The sequence below is a fragment of the Phyllostomus discolor genome, chromosome 4 (assembly GCF_004126475.2).
Source record: "Phyllostomus discolor isolate MPI-MPIP mPhyDis1 chromosome 4, mPhyDis1.pri.v3, whole genome shotgun sequence".
In the NCBI taxonomy this organism is placed as follows: domain Eukaryota; kingdom Metazoa; phylum Chordata; class Mammalia; order Chiroptera; family Phyllostomidae; genus Phyllostomus; species Phyllostomus discolor.
Genome location: NC_040906.2, coordinates 156,319,928 through 156,347,749, shown reverse-complemented (window position 1 = coordinate 156,347,749; position 27,822 = coordinate 156,319,928). Strand labels below are relative to the sequence as shown.

The 27,822-nt window shown below is 37.3% G+C and overlaps 1 protein-coding gene and 2 long non-coding RNA genes across 4 annotated transcripts in view; 2 read left to right on the top strand and 1 right to left on the bottom strand.

The window, feature by feature from the left end:
* FUT9 (fucosyltransferase 9) overlaps positions 1-23,505 on the bottom strand; it is a 154,808-nt gene extending 131,303 nt beyond the window's left edge. The window contains exon 1 of one of the 2 annotated variants that reach the window (XM_036024489.1): positions 22,562-23,505. In XM_036024489.1, the coding sequence (XP_035880382.1) occupies positions 22,562-22,945 (384 nt within the window). In that variant the 5' untranslated portion in view covers positions 22,946-23,505. The remainder of the gene's footprint in view (positions 1-22,561) is intronic. The other variant, XM_036024487.1, reaches the window with a different exon arrangement.
* Positions 18,385-21,028, top strand: LOC118500276. Its single transcript, XR_004902832.1, has 3 exons — positions 18,385-18,396; positions 19,405-19,409; positions 19,542-21,028. It is a non-coding gene; the product is annotated as an uncharacterized LOC118500276 (long non-coding RNA).
* An 86-nt stretch (positions 23,506-23,591) lies between the features above and the next one.
* LOC118499915 lies at positions 23,592-26,262 on the top strand. Its single transcript, XR_004902452.1, has 2 exons — positions 23,592-24,580; positions 26,164-26,262. It is a non-coding gene; the product is annotated as an uncharacterized LOC118499915 (long non-coding RNA).
* Positions 26,263-27,822: the final 1,560 nt, after the last annotated feature.

The following is a 27,822-nucleotide window of genomic DNA, read 5'->3' as shown; positions in this document are numbered from 1 at the left end:
AGTAATAAATGGTGAGGCACGGGCATGTTACATTAGCAGGCATACTGGCCAAGTATGGGGAAGGAGCAAAATGACTCCGAAGGGATTGAACAGTTAATGGTGGGGTGTGAGCAGCGAGTGACAGGCAAAGAACAAACAGTTCAAAACCTGAGAATTCTGGTGGATCAACTTCCCTTTCTCCTCCATGGCCCCTGCCCCACCTTTTAGGCATTAAAAAAATGGTAAAGTTCAAGAACAGAGAAACTGCTATGACATCAACCCCAACAAAGATGACCCCCTTCCAGTGTCTTTGAATGTCACTGCCAAGCCACAATGAGGGAATCATCATGCATTGCTCCTTGACTTTCAGCTCCACATTGCATTTTCAAGTTTCAATAATACTATTGAGTGCTTGAATAATATTGAATGTTTGTATGTCCAGAAACATGCCATGGTTTCACACTGCTGAGCCTTTCCACTTATGGAATACCAGTGGCTAAGCAGTGCTTTGTTTAGACCACATGACTGCACTAGTGAGCTGATGGATAAATACATGGATTTATTGCTGCCCTTCTTGGTTGTAATTTTTCAGAGTCTCAAATAGTATCTGTTTTGTTCTCCTAAATGGACCTTAAATAGGTGGAACATTTAAATAACTATGTATTCACACCATGTTAGACACTTGAACAACAAGGTCAAATCACTCATAATCTCTGCTTATCAAAATAGTAGACAATGTTCAGAACAGCTTAGAAATTTAGAATATTTTATTTCAGTTCATAGTACACAGTATGAGGTATTAGTTAATGGTACCCAGCAAGCATGTGATAGGGACCTGATATATTTGGAACTAAGAAGAAAAGAAAGCAGGAAAACAAGAAAGCGAGCAACATGAAAGAACAGGAAAGAATTAGTTTGGATTTAAAAGTGCAAGGGATGATCTCACATATTTTTAATCCAAGAAACCCTTATATAGATATTATTTTGTAAGAAAACTCAATATGTAAAAAATATATTATCCATTCCATTAGGTCTACACATACTTATGGATTGCTTGCTGCATGTTTTGACTGTGTTAGATGATAGAGACAGAACAAAGAACAAGAGCTGTCCTTCTGGAGTTTTACTTTTAGCAGTGAAGATAAATAATAGAAATTTTCAAGTCAGGGGTGTCAAACTCATTTTCACTGGAGGCCATATCAGCCTTACAGTTGCCTTCAAAGGGCTGAGTGTAATTTTAGGACTGTATCAATGCAACTACTCCTTAACAGTTAAACAAGAGCTCGGCACTGTCGCTGGGTAGAAACAAGGTGGAGGGCCGGATTGGCCCACAGGCCTTGTGTCTGCCACCTGTGTACTAAATGAATAAATAAATAAGGTGATGGATGTGTTAATTAACAATATGGTTTGAATTCTTTCATAACTTATATAAAATCACTACAATGTACAATTTAAATGTCTTACAAATGTGTCAATCATACCACAAAAAAAGCTGAAACCCCCCCAAACATTTCCTGAGAACCTACTATGCCTATTGCTTACTTAGTGATAGGAATACTACATGAAAAACAGAGTACTTGTCCTAAAGACTATACATTATCAAGGGTCAGACACATTAACATAATTTTAGAATAATACATTAAGTGCTAAGGTAGAGATATTAAAAGACTGGGGTGAGGATCAATTAACCCAGACCGATGGTTTGGGCAAGTCTTCCTGGAAGAGGTTACACCTCAGTTTTTAGTTAATTAACCAGGCCAGAAAGGTTGGTCCATGTACAAAGAAGTAAAAGTTAAAGAAGAGACACATTTTCTTTTAGATGGATGCAAAGAAAGTCTATCAAGTCAGTATTACTAAACCTTAAAATATGAACTGAGAACCAGTGGGAAATGGATTTGGGACATAAGAAACACAAGGAAAGGTGTTATGATTATTTCAAGCTGTTCCAACACTGTCCTGAGGTCAACTAAAACCAGTGATGGATGTTGGAGGGTAGACTGGACCTGGTGAAATCTGAAATTTAAATAGATCTCCAGCAGCTGGTGGGGAACATCTTGGAAATATTTTCCCCCAGCTATTACCTGGGAAGAAAATTGCTTCTCTAGAAATGACAAACCTATTCTGAATTTTTAAAACATATTTTGACTTTAAGATGTTTACCAAACTGGTAGAACAGTTTTAAAGAGAGTTACCTAATATGTACCTTAGAGTCTCCAACATTTTTCTTTTATTTATAAATCTATATAATTATATATTACATATATTTTATAAAATTATACATTAACTTCATAGTTTAGGTATATGATGGCAAAGAGGAAGAATAAAAGAAAGTTAGTGGGAGAAGTTAGTGGTCTGCCTTATTAGCTAGACATTCTGCTGACAGAAGCCTGAGCTGTCCTTAAATTTCTAATATTATTCATGTATACATTCCAAGATAGCAGTGAATTCCCTGACAGAGATATGACAGGGATTTTCTCTGGTAAGTATTTTCAACCTTTTTGAATCTTTCCTTTGAAAACCTTTACTCTTCTGATTTGATTTTACAATAGAAAATTAAATGGAAAGCCATACCTTTCCAAAAATCCTACAATTACGCATTTTGCATTTTATCTGTGTGTGTCCGCTGTCATCTCACATATCTTACTTGCAGACCGTTCACCTTTGGGCAAGTCGCTGAAGCACTGCTCTCAGTTCAAGGCAGCACATACCCCTGGTAAGGATGGAGGTCTCAGGTGTATGGTTTTGAGTGTCCGTATTAGACCTTAATTAGCTTGCATGCCTGGAAACTCCTAATATCTTCAAAATAATAGCCCAGCTTCAAGACTTAGTCAATATTGGCATCAACTCATTATTAAACTATTTTCTCATTCATCTCACCTGTCACTGGAGTAATTCTTTTTAGAACCTCAACCTCTGCCATTCCATATTTTTTAAGTTAGCCTATGTGGCTAATGGTAACATGATATAGTTTATACATTTCTCTGGAAAGAGGACTCAAACGTTTTCTGTCATCATTTAATAATTAATTATTTTCACAAATTTATTGAGCATTTGCAGAGTTTTATTCAGATACAGATAAGGATACATTGAGGGGCTTTAAAGTATGAGTTTGTTGTCTCGATCCGTCTTTTTCCAGTGTTTGCTGTTTACAGGGAGTTGGCCAGTTTCCAGGTCAGGTAGCTAATTTTGACTTACATTTTTCTAAACCCTGCTGTTTCAATTGAGTGAGGATTCATTTTCTTTTGTAACAATTTTTATTCTACCTATGGACTGCTATGCTCCATTTTAGGGGCTTTGTCTCACCAGGAAAAAAAAAAGTCCTATTCAATCGAAGATTACTAGCTACTTAGCACTTTTATTAAAAATCAGAAAGAGCTCTGCCCAAGATGAAGGTGTAGGTAGAAATGCTTCACTTCCTCACACAATCAAAAGAAGGATAACAACCAATCTAAAGTCAATAAAAAACCAGAAGTGCCAGAAAATCAAACTGCATGGAACTCTAACAACAATTCCAAGGAATTAAAGAAACATTCATCCAGACTGGTAGGAAGAGCAGAGATGGGAGATAGGCAGCAGAGTGGAGAGGATGCACACACTGCGAGACAGGGGAGGCAGGGAGGAGGCGAGGCAGGAAAGTCAAGACTCAAGGCTAGCTCTAAAATACTGCGGGGGTTACCACAGCAGGAGAAACTCCCAGTCTCACACAAGAGTTCACTGGAAAGTGTGCTAGAGAAGAGCAAGTGAGCAGCATTGTTCCCTCTCTGACTCCTCCCCCACAGACAGCACCACAATGTGGCAAAGAGGGTTGCCCCGCACTGGCCTATACCAAAGGCCCCATCCCCTTAGAGCATAACAGGTGTGCTGATACAAAGAAATATGACCCAAATAAAAGAAAAGATCTCCTGAAAAAGAGCTAAGCAATGTGGAGATAGACAACCTATCTGATGTATCTGACTACCTATCTGGTAATCAGGATGCTTAAAGAACTGATTGGGCTCAGTTGCACAATGAAGGAAGAAATGAAGGCTACCCAAAGTGAAATAAATCAAAATATACAAGGAACCAATAGTGAAGGGAAGGAAACCAGGATTCAAATTAAAGATTTGGAACAAAAGGAAGAAAGAAACATCCAACCAGAGCAGAAAGAAAAAACAAGAATTCAAAAAGATGAGGAGAGGTTTAGGAACCTATGGAATAACTTTAAGCTCTCTAACATCAGAATCATAGGGTGCCAGGAGAAGAAAAAGAGCAAGAAGTTCAAAATTTATTTGAACAAGTAATGAAGGAAAACTTCCCCAATGTGGTGAAAGAATAGACTTCCAGGAAGTCCAGGAAGCCCAGAGAGTCCCAAAGAAGTTGGACCCAAAGAGGAACACATCAAGGCACATCATTATTAAGTTACCCAAGATTAAAGATAAAGACAGAATCTTAAAATCAGCAACAGGAAATGAGAGAGTTACTACAAAGGAGTGCCTATAACATTATCAGATGATTTCTCAAAAGAAACCTTACAAGCAAGAGGGGCTAGAAAGAAGTATTTGAGGTCATGAAATGCAAAGACCTACATCCAAGATTACTCTATCTAGCAAAGATATCATTTAGAAGGGCAGATAAAGTGCTTCTCAGAAAGGTGAAGTTAAAGGAGTTCATCATTACCATGTCCTTATTATATGAAATGTTAAAGGGACTTATCCAAGAAATAGAAAAAGATGAAAAACTATGAACAGTAAAATGACAACAAACTCATAACTATCAACAACTGAACCTAAGAAATGAAAACAAAAACTAAGCAAGCAACTAGAACAAGAACAGAACCAGAGAAATGGAGATCACATGGAGGGTTTTCAGTGGAGAGAGGGAGGAGATTAATTGGGGGGAAGGTACAGGGAGTAAGAAGCATAATTGGTAGGTATAAAATAGAAGAGGAGAGGTTAAGAATGGTATAGGAAACAGAGAAGTCAAAGAACTTATATGTACAACCCATGGACATTAACTAAGGAGGTGGGGAATGCTGGAGGTTAGGGGGTTGCAGGGACAAGGGAGGATAAAGGGGGAAAATTGAGAAAACTGTAATAGCATAATCAATAAAATATACTTAAAAAAGAAATCAAGAAGTTATCAGTGAGTCTTAGAGATGAGATATGATTGCTTTTCTTTCATGAAATTCAATCCAATATATTCAGAATCTTAGAACAAAGCTTAGCGATGGTTATGAAACTACTGATAATAAATGGGCTTTCAATATTTTTCAAACTTTTACCAAGAGTAGTTTGCTTTTAAACTTCTTTTTTATCTGCATAAGGTATAACTAATTACACAAAATTCCATCTCCCATTGTAGAGAGCTAAAAACCACATGTAATTTTTCTTAATGCATTGGATTATTTTCCTGGTTAGCAGTATATAAACTACCTTCTGAGAATCATAAAATTGTTACACCAAGTTGAAGTGGATGCAAATCTGGCCTGAAGTTTTCATGCAATTGCTGTAATAATATGTACTGTTCATGTATTCCTCAGGTTGCCATTAGGGATAAAAGCATGTTATCTCAGTGGGATGCTGTAATCTCTAAAGTTACACAGCCAGCCTGCACACAGCGCCTGGCTTAAACCAGGAAACTGAAACGCTGTGAGAACGCAGAAGCATGGAGATAGTAATAAGTGATTCCCGGTGTTCATACCTGGTTAAGAATAGCAAGTCTTGAATAAAAGAAAATTTTACTGCCTACTTTTATATATAGTAAATTGTAGTAAATTACCCCCTAATACATTTATTTTAACACTGAAATTTCTATTTTATGTTATTACAGAATCTTTGTAACTAGGTATCAATGAAAGAACAATGTAATGAAGAACTAAGGTACGTCAAACTTATTCAGATACTTAATAAACAATATACAAGTATATTTGACTATGTTTTTCTCCTTCCTTCCTTCTGTACTACCTATCATCTTTCTTTCTAGTTGTTTTTTAATTTGCTGTAAATTTAACTGCATTATGAGATAAAATAATTTGCTGGCCAAACAGGGTAGGAGACATGACATTAAGTGAGATCATTCATAAATTAAATCATAAAATTAAAAAATCATATAATTGAAAAATATATACCACAAGCCCCTTTACAGTTATTAGGGACAGAAATGTGGCTCTGAGCTTCTTAACAACCATTGGAAGGGAGAATTACTCATTCAATATGATCAATAATAAAATCAGTATGACTTCTATGAAAAACAAAGTATGAGAAACACTTCTTCCACAGATAATTATAAAAGGACCCTGTATAATGTAGTGAACTGGATTTTTCATAATGTCTTTATTTTAAATTCAACACTATCTTCCATAGGGCTCGATGTAGACTGAAAATGAGGTGAGAACAATGTATTCCTGGTCATAGGTCTCAATTTCAGAGTATCTAAAGGCAAGCCTGGACACTGAAAATCCATAGGCCAGCTTTGGTCACAGATCTGTTGCATTTGTCTTATTTTTATTTAGTTAGTTTGCATACCTCGGAATCAATTCTTCTCAAACTAATTGCAGTGAAGCACTAGTTTTGTTTTTAAATGTTCTATCTTTCAAGAATCAATAGTTTTCTAAAGTGTAAATACAAATAAATTAGACACAAAGAAATGCAAAAGGCAAAAATATAAGCCCACATTTCTATTATTAGATTTAAGAGACATAGATTACTTTCAACTTCCTGTAACGTTTTCTAAATGTTCCCTCTCTTTTTGTACATGTATCATGCTCCTATAAGAAACACTTTGCAACCCAACCTGGGCCTGCAAAACTGGTTTTGTCTTGATGAAACCAATCACCTCCATTACTCCACTTCCCACCATGACCCAGTGTCATATCTCCGGCCCACTTCACCCATTTACATTGCAGGTTTCGCAACTGGTAGTTAAATTTTGGGTGAACTACCCTAGAGCAGTGTTCAATTTTCCAAACAATGTTAATTAATATAACTAATCCTTTAATGTACACTTGATATTCTGGATTCAAAGTTATATACAAAGTTATTCTTACAAGTTATAATGATACAAATTTTCTGGAGTACTATCTAAGGATGTACCATCTGTTAGAAAAGTAGTATGCCATTAGTGGGGACAGATGATCTTTCAACAGTCTAAGCTGCCATACTATTATATTCTGGGGGGGCAAACACCCTACTTCTACATGCAGGTTAGCTGCCTCTGTGTATGGTGTCTGGTCATGGCTCCAGCACACTCTCCCTCCAGTGAGCCCTGCAGTCTCTCTGAATTACTGCATTCTTATCTACTTATCACCTTGAAAAGGTTGTTCTAGTAACAGGCTTTATAATGAAGATCAAATGAAATAGTGTTTATCAACATTTTGGAATGTTATTTGCAGAAATTAATTTACATGTTTACTAACATATGTACAAGTGTTCAAATGCCAAGGAATTAAAAATTAAATAATTACTGCACTGTGTGTAACTTAGGAGATATCATTGACATGCACTTTACTTTTACATGTTATAAAACCCCAGCATACTGTCACTGTTGTTGTTTTAGACAATTAATTACCTTTGAGAGCAATGAAAACTTTTAAAAATCTTTTATATTTACCTTTCTTTGTACCACTATGGGAGTTCTTTAAGTCTATGTGTAGATCCATGTTTCTTCTGATATTTTATTCCTGCCACATGAAGAACATTTTTCATACATCTTATGGTAGACTTTGCTGCTTTGGTTTTCTGTAGTTTCAACACGATATGTGGAGGTGGGTCTATGCACGTGTGTGTACTTTGTTTGCTCAGTTATGTTGTTTGGAGTTCTTGACATTTTGGATATGCAATCTGATGGTTTTCATTATTTTAAAAATATTCAGAATAAGGGGGATAAATGATAGTGAAAGTAAATAAATAAATAATAAAGATACTCAGAAAAATAACTAGCTCAGTTCCTGTTTTTGTAAGACAGTTTCTACTATCGCTTCAAATATTTCTTCTGCTTTGTTCTCTCTCTCTTTTTTTAGAATTTCAATTACATATATAATAGACTATTTAATACTCCCCCAGAACCTTCGGATGTTCTGTTCTGATTTTTTCTCTTTGTCTTCCTTTTATTCTTTTTATCTTTTTTTTTCCAGTTTGGCTAATATCTAATGACCTGTCTTTAAGTTAACAGATTCTTTACTCAGAGATATTGAGTCAACTAATTGGCACGTTGAAGGGATTTGTTATAACATTTCCTTTAATTTCTACCATCTTCATTTGGATCTTTCCTATAGTTTCTATTTTTCTGTTGAAATTCCCCATCTGTTTATGCATGTTGTTCACCTCTTTCATTGGGTCCTTTACCATATTTGTAATAGCTACATTCATGTCCCCATCTGATCATTCCAACCTTGGGTCATTTCTGAGTCTGGTTTTCTCCATTGTTTTGACTTGTAACCATGAATTGTTTTTTTCCCTCACAGATTTGTAGAGCTTGTCGTTTTTTTACCAAATGCCAAAAATAACAATAGAGACTTGTGAAAATGATTTATGCCTGGAAATAGGACATGCCTTCTCTACTTAAAAGCCATAAGTTTGGGGCATTGCGCTAGAAGTAGAGCTTCAGTGTACAGATGACTTCAAATTTCTATAGAATTTGGAATTCTTGTGCTTAGAAGGGCATCGGGGCACGAAGAGAGAGGGATTTTGTGCTTTACCTATAGTGGTGGCAATTCCTTGACTCTGCATCTACATTACTGAGGGAAGCTTCCTCTTGTCTGTCATCTACTATTTTTTGTAAGCACCCAATGCAAGTCCACATAAAAGCATTAGTGAGTCCAAACTTCCCTGTGCAAGGGGTTACAGAGAGTCTCTTCTATAATTTTAACCCATATTCAGCCTTTGGTAATTTGTTAAAATTTTAGCTGATTTCTTTTTTAGCCATTGCATGGTAGCCCGGTGTTCTCTGTTTTCTGCCACATATGACATCATCCCCTGGACCTATTTCTCCATTAGACCCATGGGATTTACCTGTGGGTTTGCAATTCTGGGAATCTTTTGACCCAGGAACTCAGTTTTCTGATGGGTTCAATAAATACTATAATTTCCTAATTCACCTGGCTTTTTCTTATTGTTAGGGTGGGATATATATATTCCTTCCAGTTTTGTTCATCCTAGGTAAAACAAGAAACTTTCTGTTCATAAGTTTTCATAATTGGTGGAAAATGTTATACCACACTAACCTAATAATTTGTTTTCCATGTATATGCTTAATTTTATCACGGAAAGTATTAGTCCTGGTATTAGTATTAGATTCCTATTAGTTCTGTGCTCATTACATGCTACTACTTGCATTGCTATTTAACATTCTGAAAAGTCCAAAAATTTTCCAGTTTTCATGAAAGAGGGGATGTCACTTGATAATATGTAACTGGAAACATACACTAATTTCACTGGTACAAAAGGAAATGAAGGTATGGAGAAAGCATATTTACTGAGTGAGAATTTACAGTGCCATTCAGTGCTTTAGGGATTTCTACATATTATTTAATGCCATATTTGCAACAATCATGCAAAATCTCTACATAATTGGAAAAAGAGTCTTAAAGATATTTTACTTTGGTCTTTAAGCAACTACAATCAGATGGGAATATTAACCAAGTTATATCTAATCAGAAATCTATGCTTTTCTTCTATAAAAATAATGCAGTTTCCAGGGAGACCTATTATGACATAGGTCAGCGATGTTCAAACTTATTCATCTCATGGCACGCATAAACTAATTGCCAACATTCTGCAGCACACTAAAAATATATTTTTTGCCAATCTGACAAAAAATAGGTATAATTTTGATTCATTCATACTGGATGGCTGTTTTGTTGGTTGTTGTCAATTTTTTATTTGACAATCTAAGGGAAAGAAGGTCAGGGCATCTGACTAAATAATTAGGTATTATATGTTTCAAAAATTCTTGCAGCACACCGGTTGAAAATTGTTGATGTAGGTAAGTATTTGTCTTTACCAGTCTATAATATGCTGCTTTGTCCCATCTTCCCTTTACATGATTGTCCAATATCCTCATCTTTTCCTTTGTCGTGCAAGCTTGCCATTGTCATGCTCCAAAGAAACCAGTCATTTTTTGACCTCCCACTCCTGCCATAAAACCTTACATGACTAATATCTGACTCACTCCCACCTTTTACCCTCTTAAATAACACATATTTTATCAGTTCTAAAGTATTCCTTTGTTAACGTTGCTATTAGAGTAACAAGGCAATGTAGGGACAAAACGGTTACCAAACACCTGTCTACTATGAAAAGTATTAAAAAACTCAGTTATTCAAAATTCAAGAATTTAGAATTCTCAGATTTCCAAAATGTCTCCAGAATAAAATCAGAAAAACATAGCCCTGGAATTGAAGGGGTAGCCAGCCCATGAACAACCAGCAGACACAGAACAAGCACTAGAAAGCCCGTCATTTCATATGCTCCTTCAAGTTCACTGCATAGAAAGAAAGAAAGCTTTCTCTTAGAGAAAGACTTGTCCTTTATGTTGTTGTTGTTTTGGGAACACAAGTAAGCAATAGAAGGCAGAAGAAATTGGGAAGTTAGAGGACAAAGAAGGAAGGGGAGAAGTACACCACACGCACGGTTGGCAGCACTGGTTCTAAAAGCAATAACGACCAGGGCACGGTGGTGACTGAAACTGCAAAGACAGGTTGCGTGAGTCACAATTATTTGAACATTAGAGGAAAAAAACAGGATGGCAAAGAAATAAAGTAAGAACATCTGTGCATAACAGCAAAAGGCCAAAGAGAAGTATGTTTATCTTCAGTCTACCTCTTTGATAAAGGAGAGTCAGGGACTCAGAAATGTCTAACCTAGGGTTAGAAGCCCATCCTGGATAATCTACATATGTGATTACCAGACTTTGATGATTAAACAAAGCCCAACATTTAATTTTATGACTCACCCCTCAATTTCTAAAAGTATATAAGCTATATAAGTTTTTGAGGTTTCACTATAAATGTGACATAATTTTAAATGTTTCAGGATGTCACAAAATAAGAAGGAGCATCAGAATTTGGATATTTGCATGGCTGTAAGTAAACAAAGACCATTGAAAACTCTTAAAGGTTATTCTACTTCATGTATTTTACACATCTTCCATCCAGTTATTGATTGTGGGACACTGTTTTCTAAAATATCTCATGATAAGTTCAATGTTAATGAACATTGTTACCTTCAGTTTGTATCTACAATATTTACCGAATATCCTTCATGCAGTAGTTAGGGAGCTAAGCACTAGGAATATGAACTTCAATAAGCAACTAATTTCAGAGTAATCCAGTAGGGGAAATACATATAAATGTATCAAGCCAGTGTGATATTTTAAGGTCCTAACGTGGTACAGATAAGCTTGCATATTATACCAATACAGAGAAAGGGCCTGGGGTATCCCAGTCTGGGGTATAGGAGATGCCTATTAGAGAAGATGACAGCTATGCTCGGTCTTGAAGAAACAGTCTACAAATAAGCAAAATAAAATAGCAATGAAGCTTTTACCTTTGAATATTTGGATAAGTGTAGGGAGCTCTCAAACTGTAAAGTATTACAGAAATATGAGTATTAAGGCCAAGGGAAACATGCATATTTTCATCCCACTTTTATTTAATGATTTTTATTTACAGTCTGCTATGATTACACAAAAGAGATATTTCTTACATCCTATGGTTTAGGCTCAAATTTTAACTTCCTGACATAAAAATTCTCAATTCTTTAATCTTTACTATAACCAGCTTAGTCAGAAGTAACTAATTAAGAATCTAATGATGTACATTAAATATAATACATTTGCTTTAAAAGTTTCCTTCTTGGTTTCTGCTTTAGTGAGAGATTCATCAGTCTCAGTTCTCACATGTTTAAAGCATTCCATCATTAGGAAGTAGCAAGGATGAACATATATCATACCACAGATAAGGAGCCTACCAAAACAAGCATTTATTGAAGTACTTTGTCATTGTTGAAAAACGATTTCCCAGGGGTCTCTCACATTTCTGCACATCTTATAACAGAAGCATTGGCTACTTTTGTTCTAAACTATTTTTAAAAGACATTTGTAAAGCAAACAGCCTTGGAAGATAGAAATAACAACTCCTTGCAAAGCAAGGGGAAGCAGGCTTACTATCCATTATAAAAGACTGACATTCCTTAAATTCAGGGTTCCTTTCTTATAATGTTTAGGTATAATCTGGTTTGCTATGAGTTGCCTGTGGAAATTGGGAATCAGTGCAAAATGCTGGTACTCTTGCTACTGTTACTGCTGTGAATAATGGTCTTTCATCTGTAATCCAGTAGTCTAATATCTTCTGCCAGCATCCACGAATCTGCGGCGGGCTTTCATGTCAGCTTAAAAGCAAAGTGACATCTCAGACCCTTCCTAGTGTTTTATAATGTTGGTGATAAGGATTACAGGATGCTGACAGAAACGTGGCTTTCCTTCTGGAAAAGGAAGAATGAGGACCATGCAGGTCCATTAATGGAGTTGAGGGAAGTTATGAAAACCAGTAACAAATGATATAGTCAAATCGGTAATAAATACATAAGCTTCCACTATTTTTGCTTGTTAATTAAGAGGAATTGAGGAGGTTACTGCAAGATAAGTAACAAGAAATGGATAAAATACAATACCAAAATGTTCTGATGCTAATTCTTTTTGAGGTGCAAATCTAATGGTGAGCCTCTGCTCTTCAGCACGGATCTACGATTTGTACTGGGTAGGCAGAAGTTTGCTCCCCATTTCAGACAGCAGTTAGAGAGATGTGCACATACATTGAGTGTAAAAGGAGGGATCGCATGACCATAAATCAGGTGAATCATTAAAAGTTTGACAGATTCACATGGGAAAGAGAGAGACATGGGACATAGTGGTTGTTAAGGAATAACAGCGAATCACAGATTTTTTTCACAGCCAAACCTCTCCTTCACTTCATCATGCCAAACTTAGATCCATTTGGATGTGACAGTAAAAACTCAGAGCTTTTATAGTGGATTCTGGCTTCTATAACAGAGCACTGGCTGTCTTGGGCAGCTTTCCCTGAGATAGAAAAACTCCTGTGGGAAACCATAGGTGAGATCTTGGCTAGCATCTGAACTCTTACTACTCTGGATTGATTTTAGAATTCTGATGATGTTGACTGACTGAAGCATGAGAAAGAGACCCAAAGAAATCTAGATAAATTCTTAAGGTCACCACCAATGTGCAAGAAAACTCCCTCAACCCTGATGTTAAAACCACTGGGAACTTCAAAGATGTTGTCTAGACAATGGGACAGTGAATGGCTGAAATTATGGTGAATGACTTAAGGAAGGTCACCACTGTGTGGGCCAAGACTGATTCAGTCAAAGGTCACAAATCGCATGGTCCTAGCAAAACAAAACAAAACAAACAAACAACAAACAAACAATGTGGCTATGGTTTTTGAGTCCAAGAATTCCCAAGGCTGACATAGGTAGTATCAGTCATGAGGGCCTTGCTCGCCCAGACAGAGTAGTTAGTATGTGGGCTAAAAATCCTTGAAGTTCGTTTTGGTTATTCCATGAGCCATTGCTACATTACTTGAAACTGAAAGTACTTATGAAGCCTCTCTCATTCCTTGCTGTCTGATTCCTCTCTGCCCCTCTACCCTAATGTATAATTTAAAGAGAAGCATGATTAGAGACCAAGGTTTCCCTATCTCCAACAGGGATCAAAGGACATACACACCCACATAAGTATGCTGGAGAATTTCAGGGAGGAGAAGGAATCAAACTTCTATGAATAATGTTGATTGTAGGTACCCAAGATGTTCTCTTACCTGGATTTATAAAACCCAGATTGAGCTAATGGTGTTTAGGTAGAATTCACAGTGGGAAAGCAAAGTAACATGATCTTGTAGATGGACAACTTTGGGCTAGTTCAATGTATTATTTTTGTTGTTTCTACATCTGATTGTATAGTAGGAATTAATGAGTTACATGCTTTTATTTCATCACCCATTAAGTGCATGAGAAGATTATCATAACTGGGAAAGGCCACATGTAGGGAAATGCTAATGGAGCATGTAAATCACTTTCTAGTCTCCCCATTTCTTCCCACATGGTCCAACAGACGCAGTATAAAATCACGGGAGGAGAGAAGGAAATTACAGCTCTGATTACAGACTTGACAAAAACATAGGTAGCAAGAGATGCAGTATTTTAATACAACAGCCTAATAAGACCAGTGAAAAAGACTGAGGACTGGAAGCTTAGAATGGATTATCACCAACAGCTGATGTAAATGAATCCCTTGCCAGATTAACATTTGCTCTTCCATCTAATATGGTGTCAATGTCTTATTTTCTATTCCATTGGCTCCTAAGGACAAACACCAACTCACATTCCATCATCACCAATAAACATTTGTAGTAATTCCCCAAGTTACTACACCTTATCTCCAGGGGTAGCTAAATTCCTCTGCAATTTGCCATCAGGCAGGTGGATAGTATAAGTGACTCTACCCTCTATTGTACAAAGTTTTAATCATATTATGATATTCTGTCTATGACAAGTCAAAAGCTTCCATTAGCCATGGCTTGACTGCGATGTTATCATACTTCCACCAGCCAAGGGGGCTGATACACCCTGAAAAATCAGGGCTTTGCTTGTCATTAAATTTTCTTGGGACTATATGGGAAAATTTGCAGTATCCAACCCCTGTCTGGCAGTCAAAGAAAAACTGGTGTCTATTCAACTCAAAACAACAACAAAATGCCCATCACCTTATAGGAATCTTTGGGTACCAAAGACAATATGTGCCTTACTTGGACATTGTTCTTACACCTTCATTTTAGCTAATACAAAAATTAGCATCATTTGACTGAGGTCCTAGCCAATGCACACTGTTTGAAGCTGTCCAGTAAGATGTAGCATGCTGTGTACATCTAGGGCCCCACACCCTTAATAGACCTGTGAGATACAAGTCTCTGTGGCTAAACTCTGGAAAAGGGAGAGAACCTTCACTGCCAGCTTTCCTTTGGGGTTATGGACTGGTTACCTCTCTAACACAGAGGGTACACTCCTACCAGGTACACATCTTTTGAGAAACAAATATTAGCTTGCTACTGAGCTCTTATGAAAATTTCTTACCCGTGGAGATTTTATGGCTGTCTGGCCTACCATTTTCATTTTTGGGTGGGTCAAGTCGGACTCAGTAACTAACAATATGTGAGAAAGGATTCTACAGACCCACTTATCAAATGAAAATGTTATAGTCAAGCCTTTGCTTGACTTTCTCAAGCTCCTTGCTCCCACGGCATCTCAGTTTCACATAAAAAAAAAAGGTTTTCCCAAACTGTTTCAAGAGTCTTAAATTTAACTTTCTATTGAATCTGCTGTTCCCTACCAGACAGCTCTGACTATGATTTGATCTATAGTCCCCTTACTCTAAGCAAGCAATGTTATCAGAAATAACAGGGGATGTTCCCAGCTTCTGCATTTCCCATGTGAAATACCTATCAACACCTCTGCCTATCTTTCCCACTCCCATTTCTGTAACCATTGCTTGCCATTCAGTGGGGCAGACAAATGCCACCAGGCTGTTGATGAGGACAAGTAAAACAAGTTAGATTGACTGCCCTCATGCAGCTCCCCCCAAAAACAAGGACTAGAATCAATTATTTATGCCTTACCTAGAAGCCCTAAATAATAAATCAATTATTCAAGACCCTGCCTAGGTCTTGTAAGTCAGCAGGGATGGGCTATTGAAATAGTTGTCTCCTATAGGTCAAGGCAGTGAAAGCATCATTATCATTATTATTAACAGCTCTATGTCCCTTGGTATCGTATAATCATACCTACTCAATAAATACCTGTTATCAGAGTAAACGGAATACAGTGATTTAAAATTACCTGTTTAAATTGAAATACATTTAGTTAAAGCAGCTTATAAACTTTTAATTGTTGAAGATATTACAAATACCATTTGCTGCCTCCATTTACTCCCTCTTCTGTACATTATCCTTGAATGTAGGAATGTACCTTAAAATCTTAGGTTTCTTAAAAGACAAAATTGACATTTCAAACTTATTTTAAAACTGCAAAATAAATTATACTTCCTTTGAAAATCACCCTATGACCTATAACAACTTAATCATTATCAGTTTCATCAGTGTGGGACATTCTATATCAGTTCAAAATAATAGATGCCTGCTGTGTCAAAAAAATTTTGTCAGAGTTAAAATTAATATGGAAAGCAATGTAAACATATTCTATTTTAAAGAAGATTATTTCTGTGCCAAAACTTAGTCATTCCATACCATTTTGGCAGGGCATACTAACAGTAAGTTGTAGTCTTTTCCATTTCTCTCCATAGGTTCAGTAGCATGCAGGCTGCCCTAGATTAATGCCAGCTGGTGTCCCATCACTCCTTTCTGTTTGTTCTTATCTGTCTCTGCAGTTATATTGTAAGCTGCTTGAGGTCAGGACTGTATCATAATCATCCGGCGTCCATAGTCACCAGTTCAGATTTTGCTGGGTAGGAGGCCCTCAATAAATGGAAACTGAATTACCCTCCAAAGAAATTAGGTTATGGGAGCCTTAGGGATGTATTTCTCCTTTCAGTTAAATCTGTATCTTAAGTGGTTTAAAAAAAAGTCATTTCCTAAGAAAATGTTTCCTCTTCCGCTTTTGAGGCAGCCACACATCTGTCTGAGATCACAGAGCCCCCTAACTTCCATCAACACAGACACACTTAATGTAGTGTTGTTCCATATAGATATCAATGTATATTATTATGCTAATCTTTAATGAGAGATGACACTGATGAACCCTCATGACCAAGAATACATTTGAAAGTTTATTTTTTACCCATTAATGATGAGGTTCCCCATTGATTTAGTTATTCAGTTTCACTATCTGCCTAGCCATCAGGGAAGAGAATGCTGAAAATGCCAAGGTTTTTAATTGTGGAGTTGGAAATTTGTGAAACAAATTTATTTTCCCTGCAACCTGATCTATTCACAGACTACAGAGATACACACACACACACATACATACACATACACACCAAACATGGATACACAAACTTTCTTTTTGGTGACAAAGATTAAATATACATAGACATGAAACTATAAGAAGCAGTTTATTTTCACTGTTTTGCTTATAGAAGCCAAAATCTGTTTTCAGGACTATTTTTGAATCAACCATTAAAAGTTAAAATGGAAGTGTCCATAACATACCGTTACTATGAAAGAAACTGATACCATATCTGTGTAGAATATATCATTAAAACTAAGCAAAAATATTTACGATGAACCAATGACAGTTAAATTTGTAAAATATTCTCCAAGCTTAAACCTGAAGGTGAGAAAGAGTGAGCATAAAAAGATTACTTTCAACTATGAAGGTTACAGGACTAGGCATTCCCTGAGGAAGGCACAAATTTTTATTTTATTTCATGTTCATTTTTTTAATACTGAAATTGATCTCTCACTTATTATGTTCTCAAAATAAAATAAGTGGTAAAACTGATATTTGTTTTATTCAAAGACACACAGCACAGAATCAGAAGACCTGGATTTTAATTGTTTCTATTAAATACTTAAGAATCTGGTGCAGCCACTATGGAAACAGTATGGAATTTCCTCAAAAAACTAAAAATGGAACTGCCTTTTGACCTGGCAATTCCACTGCTGGGATTATACTCTAAGAATCCCGAAACACCAATTCAAAAGAACTTATGCACCTCAATATTCATAGCAGCATTACTTATAATAGCCAAGTGCTAAAAACAGCTTAAGTGTCTATCAGTAAATGAGTGGATCAAAAAAACTGTGGTGCATTTATACAATGGAATACTATGCAGCAGAAAGAAAGAAGGAACTCCTACCCTTCGTGACAGCATGGATGGAACTGGAGACCATTATGCTAAGTGAAATAAGCCAGGCAGTCAAAGACAAATACCATATGATCTTACCAATAAGTGGAACTTAATCAACAAAACAAGCAAAAGAGCAAAAAAGAACCAGAGAGATGGAAATAAAGAACAAACTGACAGTGACCAGAGGGCAGGTGGGAGGGGGATAACGGGGTAAAGAAGGTGAAGGGCCAAGTCATGGAACATGTACAAAGGACTCATGGTCAAGGACAATGGGGTGGGGACTGTCTTTTGGAGTAGCCATTGGAGGGGGCAGGGGAAAGCAACAGGGAGAGGGAAATGGGGACAACTGTAACTGAACATTTTTTTAGAAAAGTAAAAAAAATTAAAAAGTAAATTATTAATAATATGAAGGAAACAGAAAGCCTTCTATATCTTCTAATCAATGCCTAAGTTCTGTGATTTCTTCTATTAAGAATGCAAAGGATTTCATTTTCAGGTAAAGAAATGAAAATGATTTTCACACCACCCTATGTAAAATCAGAATCTAAATGGTTCTTTCCTGTGGGAATTTAAATTATACATGAGCTTTGATCTTAAGAAAGTGATAGCATTGTTATAAAACTTTGGTTGAATCATCATTCTAGTTTTGAAATATTCATTTTGTTTGTCTGCTTTTTGAGAATGTTTTTGTAATGTTCCCCCCATTATATAATAAAGATAGAAAACAAAGCCATGTATAAACATTTATGTAATAATACAATGTTTACAAGTACAATTTGCAGATTATTTTGACATCATAAAATTTGAAGCATTTAAAAATATACAAACTCTTCTGAATTTATAAATAAAAATAATACAATCAATAAAAATTGAATAATACATCAACAAATATAAATAGGAAAATATGAGAGTGATAATTAAACTATGAAAATATTAGGGATCCCTACACTGAATCTTCTTGCCTTTATAAGACAGTAAACCACTTGTCTATTTATCTAATATTGTAAGTTCAGGTATGTGTGAGTTTGTATTTTCCTTCCTTCAAGATTTTGTTCTTAAATGCATCAAGAATTTTATTTAGGTCAATTAGTTTGCATAAAATAATTTGCCCATAAACCCTGAGTTTTACTGAATAAGATGAATGCATCACTTTATGCTTTAAATTGTATTTTTTTACTGCTGTAAATAAAAAGACATTTCTTAAAATTCAAGTTGGAAAACATCTGTTATCCCAAATACCAAAATAATGGGACCTGTATTTAATTACTTTTACTGGAATAAAGAATTTAAGCAAGTATTCAAGGTTTTTATCCTTTCTATTTCTCTCTTCTTGCCTGATTACCCTTACTCAGCCCACCCTCTTCATCACACACAAGCTACAAAATGATTACACATGAAATGTTCAACTAATAGCAGTCTATTGGTGAAATCATCTATATCATTTCCACAATTTTAAACTACTCTTTACCAAATCATCTTCTAATTCTCATCATTGGAGTTCTTAAATCTTAGAAAGCATTACCAATATTAAGTGCCCAAAGACCATTTAAACTTTCTTTAACACTGAAGCAGTTGTGTATGTTTGAATGGATAAAATAAAAATACTCAAGGAAAAAGCTCTGAGTGCCCAGAAGGAAGAACCATACTAGTTGCTAGTCTGCTTTGTATTAGGAGCCATGCTATATTTTTCCAGCGTTAATAACCAGGATAATTAAATTAAAATGTGGCCATTTTGTTAAACTTAGGAGACTACAGTTCTGAATTTTTGGTTAAAGGTTTTGGTTGCTATAAAAATGTTATTTTGAATATATTTTAAATTGTAAGAATAAAAGAATTTTTCATTTAATTGGAATGATTTTCCACAAATAGGGTAGGTTTCCACAAACAAGGCAATTGTAAATTTAAAGCATTAGCATTTATTAGTGAAAATGTATATATTCCTGTTCCAAGAAACATGTGAATGAAGTTGAAATCAATGCTTTAAAGTTTACTATGTCAATAAATATAATAAGTGCTTTAAAGTTTACAATATTGCCAAGGGTTTCACAAACCTTCTCTTGTATTCATCAGTTAAGTCACGTAAAATGATTACGACTAAAAAAAAAATTACTCTTTACCACTGCAAACATTTAATTTAGACCTATCCCATCCTCTAGGTGGCATATAGTTATGAGCATTATAACCTACAACTTGATAGTCCAAGATATGTCATTCAAATATTGGTATACCTTCTCTCCCCAAGGGTTATTATTTGGTGTTTTGCAGACCCTTGATAATGACAAAGACATTAAAGTTAGGCAGATCTTGAGCTCCAGCTCACCAAGAGTTCTTAACCAAAATCCCTGCCATAATTTATGGCAGATTAATTATTTACATTCTGATAGATAATTCTGAGACTATTTTAACATTACATGTATACATGCTTATATCCTTACAAAAGAAAAGAGACATTTCTGACATTGTTTAGAATATGACATATAATTATGTGAACATATATTGTCTTGAATTCATCATTTACACAATCACAGGCAATAACTGATCAAAGTCAGCATTGATCCTTACTTTCCCTTTTGTTCAATCTGGGTGTATCCTTTCTAATACATATCCACTATTGTAGGACATATTACACATAGTGAGCACTCCACTATTGTCCAAAGGATAAAAATGTTTAGGGGAAAAATTAAATGATCTTTTGATTCATCTCATAATTTACCTATTATCTGGCTACCTAATATGACCACAGTGACTATTTGCAGTAATTGTAGGGCTAACTACTTGTCCTTGAATATTCTTCTTAGTTAAGCATGAAATTTTACCAGTTAACATTTCTGAATGTAGAAAACCAACAATAAACTCATAACTCACAGCCCCTCCTGACTTCAGATGCAGTTCTTCACATTTCCAAAGCTACCCTTGTCAGTGATTTGCCCACTGCCTTTCTGCCTATGTCTACACACGCAGAGAGAGAGAAAGAAAGGCTCGAATACCGTTCGAGTTAAAACAAAATTTTTAAAAACACCTTGATATTGGAGAAGGCAAGATCTGAAGGCAATCCTTACTAGACAAATTCTCCAGGTAACTGCTCACCTTCTGTTTCTTACATAGGCACAGACTTGCTCACTTAAGGTGAGGAACCACACATATCTCTTCATCATCTGGGAGAGCAAAAATGACTGTTTAATCTCCATTTCCTTAAAAAAATTTAAAATAAGAATAATACTATTACCAGGAAAGTTATAGTCACACACTACATACTCTAATGGGGCATCTTTTAAAGTTTCTGACATATGCTTCTGAAACAATTATCTGTACTGCTTAGAAAGCCTTATGACCAAGGGTTCTACAGAGTAAAATATGCTGAAATTTAATACAATTTTACCACATCTTTAAGAAACTAAATCACAAATTGCATGAGGATATTTTCATTTTTAAGATTTCCATACATGGGGAAACAGGAGTACAAATTTTAGTATTTAAATTCTCTCTCCCTGTGCTCACTCCTTCCTTCATCTCCCTGGCTCATATTCATTCACAGAACACAACTCCCTTTTTTCTCTCAAGCCAATTAGAAATACTAAAACGTTAAACATGATTTCAAAAGAAAGGGCTACTGCCGGAAGAAAACTTCTACAGAAAGACAGGATGCTAAGATACTACACAACCAAGGACCAAGACAGTGCAGGAGTTTTTTAGATCGTTTTCCGATCCTAATGTATGCTTCTGTTAGCCACTAAACCTCAAGGAAAATAAGGGCTTTGGCTTATTGCAAATCAAAGATTTCAAAGGGTCAGATTATTGCTACTCTATTTTCAAGAAAAGGCTTCTTAAGAGTTGCTGAGCTGTTGGTAGTGTTGTTGCTAAAGGAGATTCATCAACCAGTCAGATGCATGGTTCTCAATCTGGAACGAAGACCGACTCCGGAAAAAACAGGTAAATTGGGGAGGTCCTTGTTACCAGCTAAGAAACCTCCAAATGAACACCACGAATCTAACCGATGTCAACGGCTGTACTCTTTAAAGCAACAAAAAGTTTAGTTGCAAAAGGTTTATTTTTGTCTTTGCTCGTGTTTTATTATACCCTGAACAGCCCAGGTGCTGAGAAGCACACAAAGTAACTGTACACAAGCCAAGATCACCGCGTGTCTGTCAATTTCCTGAGGTCACTTGTCAGAAAAGCTGGAGAGGCACCCCGGTGTCCAGGGACTAAGGTCAGAATTCACTGGGAGGACCATTTGGTGTGCGAAGGAATACCGCGGGACAGCAGCGGCTGAAGAGCCAGGCTTTGGAAAAGGAGGGAAGGTGGGTCAGGGGAGGACTTCGTGGAGAAGGCTTTGTCAGTGCGAGACCCGGTAAAGAGTAGCTGATGCGGGCGTTTGCGGGCTGGCAGAAGCGGGAAATCAGAAGGGGGAAATGCAGGGTCGGTGAGGAGAGTGAGGACCCTGTTAGGGGTAATGGGAGGAAGGGTCGGGACGCTACAACCCTGCTGCTAGTTTGGAAGATGGAAGTGTGGCGAGACCCCGAGCTGCTCCAGAGGGAGAGGGGTTCAGGTGGCCAGCAGGTGGAGTTGAAATCAAACAGCCCTTCGGGGACTATGGAGCTGCGCCCTCCTGAGACCCCCAGCCTAAAGGTTGAGGAATCAGCATTTGTGTGGGGTGCCTCCTAAAGCCAAGATGTTGTCTCCGATCTTAGCCTTGGCGCCCGCCCTGCTGCGCCTTTAGACTACTCACCGGTCCTGGGAGGAGAGCGCCAACCAGGCGCGCGCGAAGGCTGCGCGGCGCAGGCGGCAGGCAGGGCCGGTCGGCGCGCCGCTCTCCTAGGCGCGGGACCGGAGCCGGGGGACACGGAGATGGCGAGCGCGGTGGCGGGGGCGCAGGGAGCTGCAGGCTGGGAGAGCCGTGGATCCTGAGCTGCTGCGCCGCGCGCTCTCTCTGCCCATCTCCGGCTCCGCTAAAGCGGCTGCTGCCGCGGGAGGGGGAGGGAGGCGAGGGGGAGGGGAGGAGGCACGCGGCCGGAGGGAGAGAGAGTGGGAAGAAGGGGAGATGATCACTCAGGGTAAAGGGGAGGGAGGGAGGGAAGGAGTGAGGCGCGCGGGGAGGCGCGCAAGATCCCATCAAAGGTACCCACCAGAAGAGCTCAGGAAGGAGAAATCCAAGAGGAGATGGGTGTCTTCCCCTCCCCCACCTCCCCTCCCTTTCTCCCACTTCTTCCCCCTTCGCGCCCTTTCCAGGGGCTCTTCCTTTCCGGGCTCAAGCTTCGGGGTTACCCAGGCTCGGTAGCTGCGGGGGCTTTTGCGCGCTGGTAGGGTGGTTGAGCCCAGGCGGTGGTGATCCCAGGAGGTGGCCGCGATAGCTCTTGGCGCCACGGGCCTGAGGCACCTGTACGCGGTCACACAGCCAACCGCTCCATTGCGGCGGCTCCCAGGCAGGGATCTGCGGGCCCTGGCTCTCCTCTCCCCTTTCTGGTCACATTATGATCATGACTGTGTATCAGTGACATCTGTGTCGTCCCCCTATTGTCTGCTTCCCTGGACGCTCTTCAGAAGGCACCGGCAGGGAGCTCAATGTAGGCCACCATCGCCAGCCCACTGGAGCTGTTGCCTGGGCAGAGGTGACAGTGTTTGTTTGTCGCCCGGTTGACCATCTAACGAGGTAAAAACAAACAGAGAGAGAGAGACAGACAGAGAGAAAGAGAGAGACGGAGAGAGACGGGGGGGGGGGGGGGGGCAGGGAGAGAGAATATGAATGAGAGAATGAAAGAATGTTCTATGACCCGATTGCCTAGGACCACGGCTCACGGGTAGTCTATTACCGTCTGTCTTGGTTCTTCTCTTCCTTTTCCCCAACATCCTAGAAAACCAGGACAGGATTTAACACGTTTAATCAAATATTCCTCAATCCTATAATTGCAGAGCTTTTCATTTTCACGCCAGTTCTTCTAGGGTTGTCCTGGCGTTCCTATTGTGGATTTTTTTTTTTTGCTTTATTAGACTATGAATCAGTCCTGTTTACTGGCAAACAACAGAGACTCCCATAAAAATAGATACTGTATTTAGCGCCTATACACTTACAAGATAGAGTAGGGGTGAATCCACACTTTCAGTAAATGTGAGAACAATCGCTGCATTATTGACTGATTTTCCTGAAACATTTTTGTTTAGAAATGTTCACTTGGTAGTTGAGGTAGGCAGGGAGTAAAAAGGTTATTCGTAGAAAAGATATGACTCTCTCTCTGGGGCAGAGAGTAGTAAACTCGCCTCAAATAACATAATGTGAAGTGATTAAATTACTGCCTGTGAGAACCCTAGAGGGAAAGTTTCTGATTTTTTTGTGTTTTTATTTTAGTAGTCCTTCTGTTACTTAAGAGCCGTTTTTAAAAGTGAAAAGGATCCCAACCTTTAGAATAAATAAATTAGGCATTTTATTTCAATTAAGCATGCTTTATATAACAAATGTACTTACATTAAAGTGGGTGCACTACTGAGAATAGTGCAGTATGGAGAAGCATTTTTAATACACTAAAGCATACCCAAATGTTGATAAAACACCACTAGCTCTTCCCATGTACATTCACATGAGAAAATGTTAATAATAAAGTATTACTCCATGGTCTATGTATTTCCAACTTGCTAGAATCTTTCCTGGTGGAAATATTTGTTTTCACATCTACTTGATAACCTGAATGAGAGAAGCACCTCCTCATTAAGGGAACAGATATCAAATTCTTCTAATACACATCAACTTTAAATGGTACATGTTACTCTCTCCAGATGTTCAACAGTGCACTATGCAAATTCACCACATGCTATTCTTTCTCAGAAGATCATAGAGAGAAAATGGTTGGTGAAGACCTACAGTTCTAAGTCTTCTCAGCTGTGACTATATTATAGACAGGAGCGGTAAATTTCTTTTTCTATTACTGGTGGCTCCTTGTGCAAGGAGTGGTTACCAAGAATTAATTCTTCATTTTCTCATCCTTGTTTAGGAAATTCCTCATTTCTCCTTTGCTAATGTGATTTGCCTTTGAGAATTTGTGCTGTTTTCCTCCTATGTTTGATTTTGAAACTGTATTAGCAATATTTGTATAGTCTCATTTTATGATTGTAAAAAGGTGGAGAAACAATGCTAACTAAAATGCCTTAAAGCCAAGAGAAAGGATGACATTTAAAGTACAGAAAGACAAGTTCTAGCTCCTACTCCCCAGCCACATGGCCTACCAGAGGCAAAAGTCAGCGGGGTGATAAAGATGGAAGGGCATTCTAGTTCCCCTGCTGGAGGAATTGGATTTCAATTTAGAGTCTTGGACTGGTTAAGAACTTTTATGTCACCTGTACCACAGCATTTTCTCCCTTTCATATTCTTTCTCCTACATCTTTATTGTTGTCATACTGTGTTAAGCATGACAACATGGAAAGCCAAATAAATAAAATAAACATCTTCGTTACACTGACCCTTTGAATTAGTTGAAATCAAGTTCTCACATTGAAATTTTCTGAAATCAGAAAGTTTGAAGCTATTTTTAAACAAATATTGCACAGGTGCCAGAGAATGGTTAGCAAAAGAAATATCATTCCTCTATTTATTGAACACATTTAATAATCACCCTTTGGGGCCAGGTACTATGTTCACTAGGAAAGATGTTATGATGATGATGGTGATACATTTGAAACTCAAAGAAGAAGTATTTATTAATTAAGGACATTAACAAGGTTATGAGAAAAATAATACAGATTATTAGCCTATGCTTGTAGCCAGTTCTTATATGACTTCTTAAAAGAGAGAGTTTAGGGAAAAGAGTAACATTTTTTGTAAAAGGAAACAATGGAAATTTTTTAGGCCAGTGAAAATTTTGATGAGATTTCACTTTTTTAAAAATTAACATCTGCTTGTATCAATGGGAAAAATAGAAAGTAATAAGTGTCTTTGAGGTTGTAAAGACTTCTGAAAATTTATGTATGGACTATGTAATATGTATAACTAGTACTGCTGAATATATGAACAGAGTCTGGAATGAAAGTGATGACAAAAATTAGCAACTTTCCCTTTCTCCTTCTGAAGCATACATCAACCAACAAGGAGAATCAAAAAAATAAATAAAATAAACACTGCAAATTCTCTTTTTAATAAAATCAGGAGGTAGATAACCTTCAGTTTTCAAAATGTGTGTACGAGATGCCCAAACTGCTGAGATCGCCAGAAGTCACATAAGAAAAAGTAAGAAGAGCAGAGAGTGGGCCCAATGGTATATAATCTTAGAAAGCTTTAAGATAAATATAATTCTTGAAAGTGAGAGTTTCACTGTGAAATGTAAAAGCTTTTTCCCTTGGTTATAGCAGTTCAGGAACTGAATCTGGTCTAGCGCAGCAAAGGAGGAAAGGACGAAGCCTGGTAAGTGTAGAGGACTCAGTTGTGGCTAATTTCACAACCAACTCCACACACACACACACACACACACACACACACACACACACACACTGTGCTTCCTGCAGCTGAGTTGCATTGCTTGTCTTGATTTGTGAATCATCTACATCTTATTTTCAGCAATCAGTGTGGGAACCGAAGTGAGTAGCACTGTTGACAAAAGCCCTCTTGGATTTGTCCCGTTGGAAGCAATGGTGGGCTCCACAAAGATTAAACAGAGGAGTGATGATTGCAAAACGCAGCCTACCTCTGTAATAACAGAGACAACCCAAACTTTGTAAATCCCAGATATCTATTTTCCCTTCTCCTTTTCCCAGGAACCTAGATGAGAAAAATCTAACTTGGTTAATTATGAGTAATAAAAGAACAGCCACATTATTAATACAAAGATAATATAGGGAAAGACAGAAGAGCAGCAAAATGTACCAATTGTTCAAGAACACATGCCATAACATGTTGCCAAGGAGAGGCTGAAAAATTCGTCCTAACATTCTGCCATGAATTTTCATAAGGACACAATGAAGTAATTGCTTTTATGAATGATAACTGCAAGGCACAAATGCAAGAACTTGGGAGTGATTGATAAAACGGTAGGAGCTGATGACCCAAAGCTGGCAAAATTTGGGAGAAAAGTGGGAAAAAAAGGAAAATCCATTCTAAATTAAGAAATAAATATGGATAAATTACAAGGTAAAATATACAGTGAGGTAGACACGGTAAGGGAAAGAGAGCAGAAATGAGCAAAGCTAGCAAAATGAAATGGAAATAAAGAGATAAACAGGGTTAGAAAGAACATAAAAGGTAGAGAAGAAAGGCAAAGTTAATCTAACATACATAGAGAACCTAAAGAAGAAAAATAACAGGAAAAAATCAGTATTTAAACATAATATTTAATATTAAAAAGGAACATTCTTGGAATGAAGGAAGATTTCAAATTTAATTTTTAAGGAACACAATTTCTAGGGAAAAGTACCACAGAATCATCAATATCTAGAAAGCTTCTATTAATCATCAGCACCAAGATGTATCCTTATACAGTAAGTAGAATTTAAATATGATAAAGAAATTTTCAGGTATTAAGGCAAGAATAATCAGTAAATAAAAAAGGAAAATAATGAGATTTGCCTCAGAATTCTTTAATACGCAATTCATTGCAGAATAATCATTTAATATCAATGAGGAAAGCCCAAATGATACCAAAGAGAGAGCTATATGTTATTTTTGTTTTTGTTGTCGCCTTTCTTTTATTCTTTGTCTTCACATAGTTGGATTTTTTAGTACATTTTATTGATTATGTTACTACAGTTATCTCATTTTTCTCTCCTTTATCCTCCTTTGCCCTGTATCCCTCTTCCATCCATCATTTCCCCCTGCTTAGTTCATGTCCATGGATCATATATATAAGTTCTTTGGCCTCTTCATTTTCTATACTATTTTTAAGCTTCCCCTGTTTATTTTGTACCTACCAATTATGCTTCTTGTTCCCTGTATCTTTTCCCCTATAGTCCTCTCTCCCCCACCCCACTGAAACTCTCCATGTGATCTCCATTTCTGTGATTCTGTAGGAACAG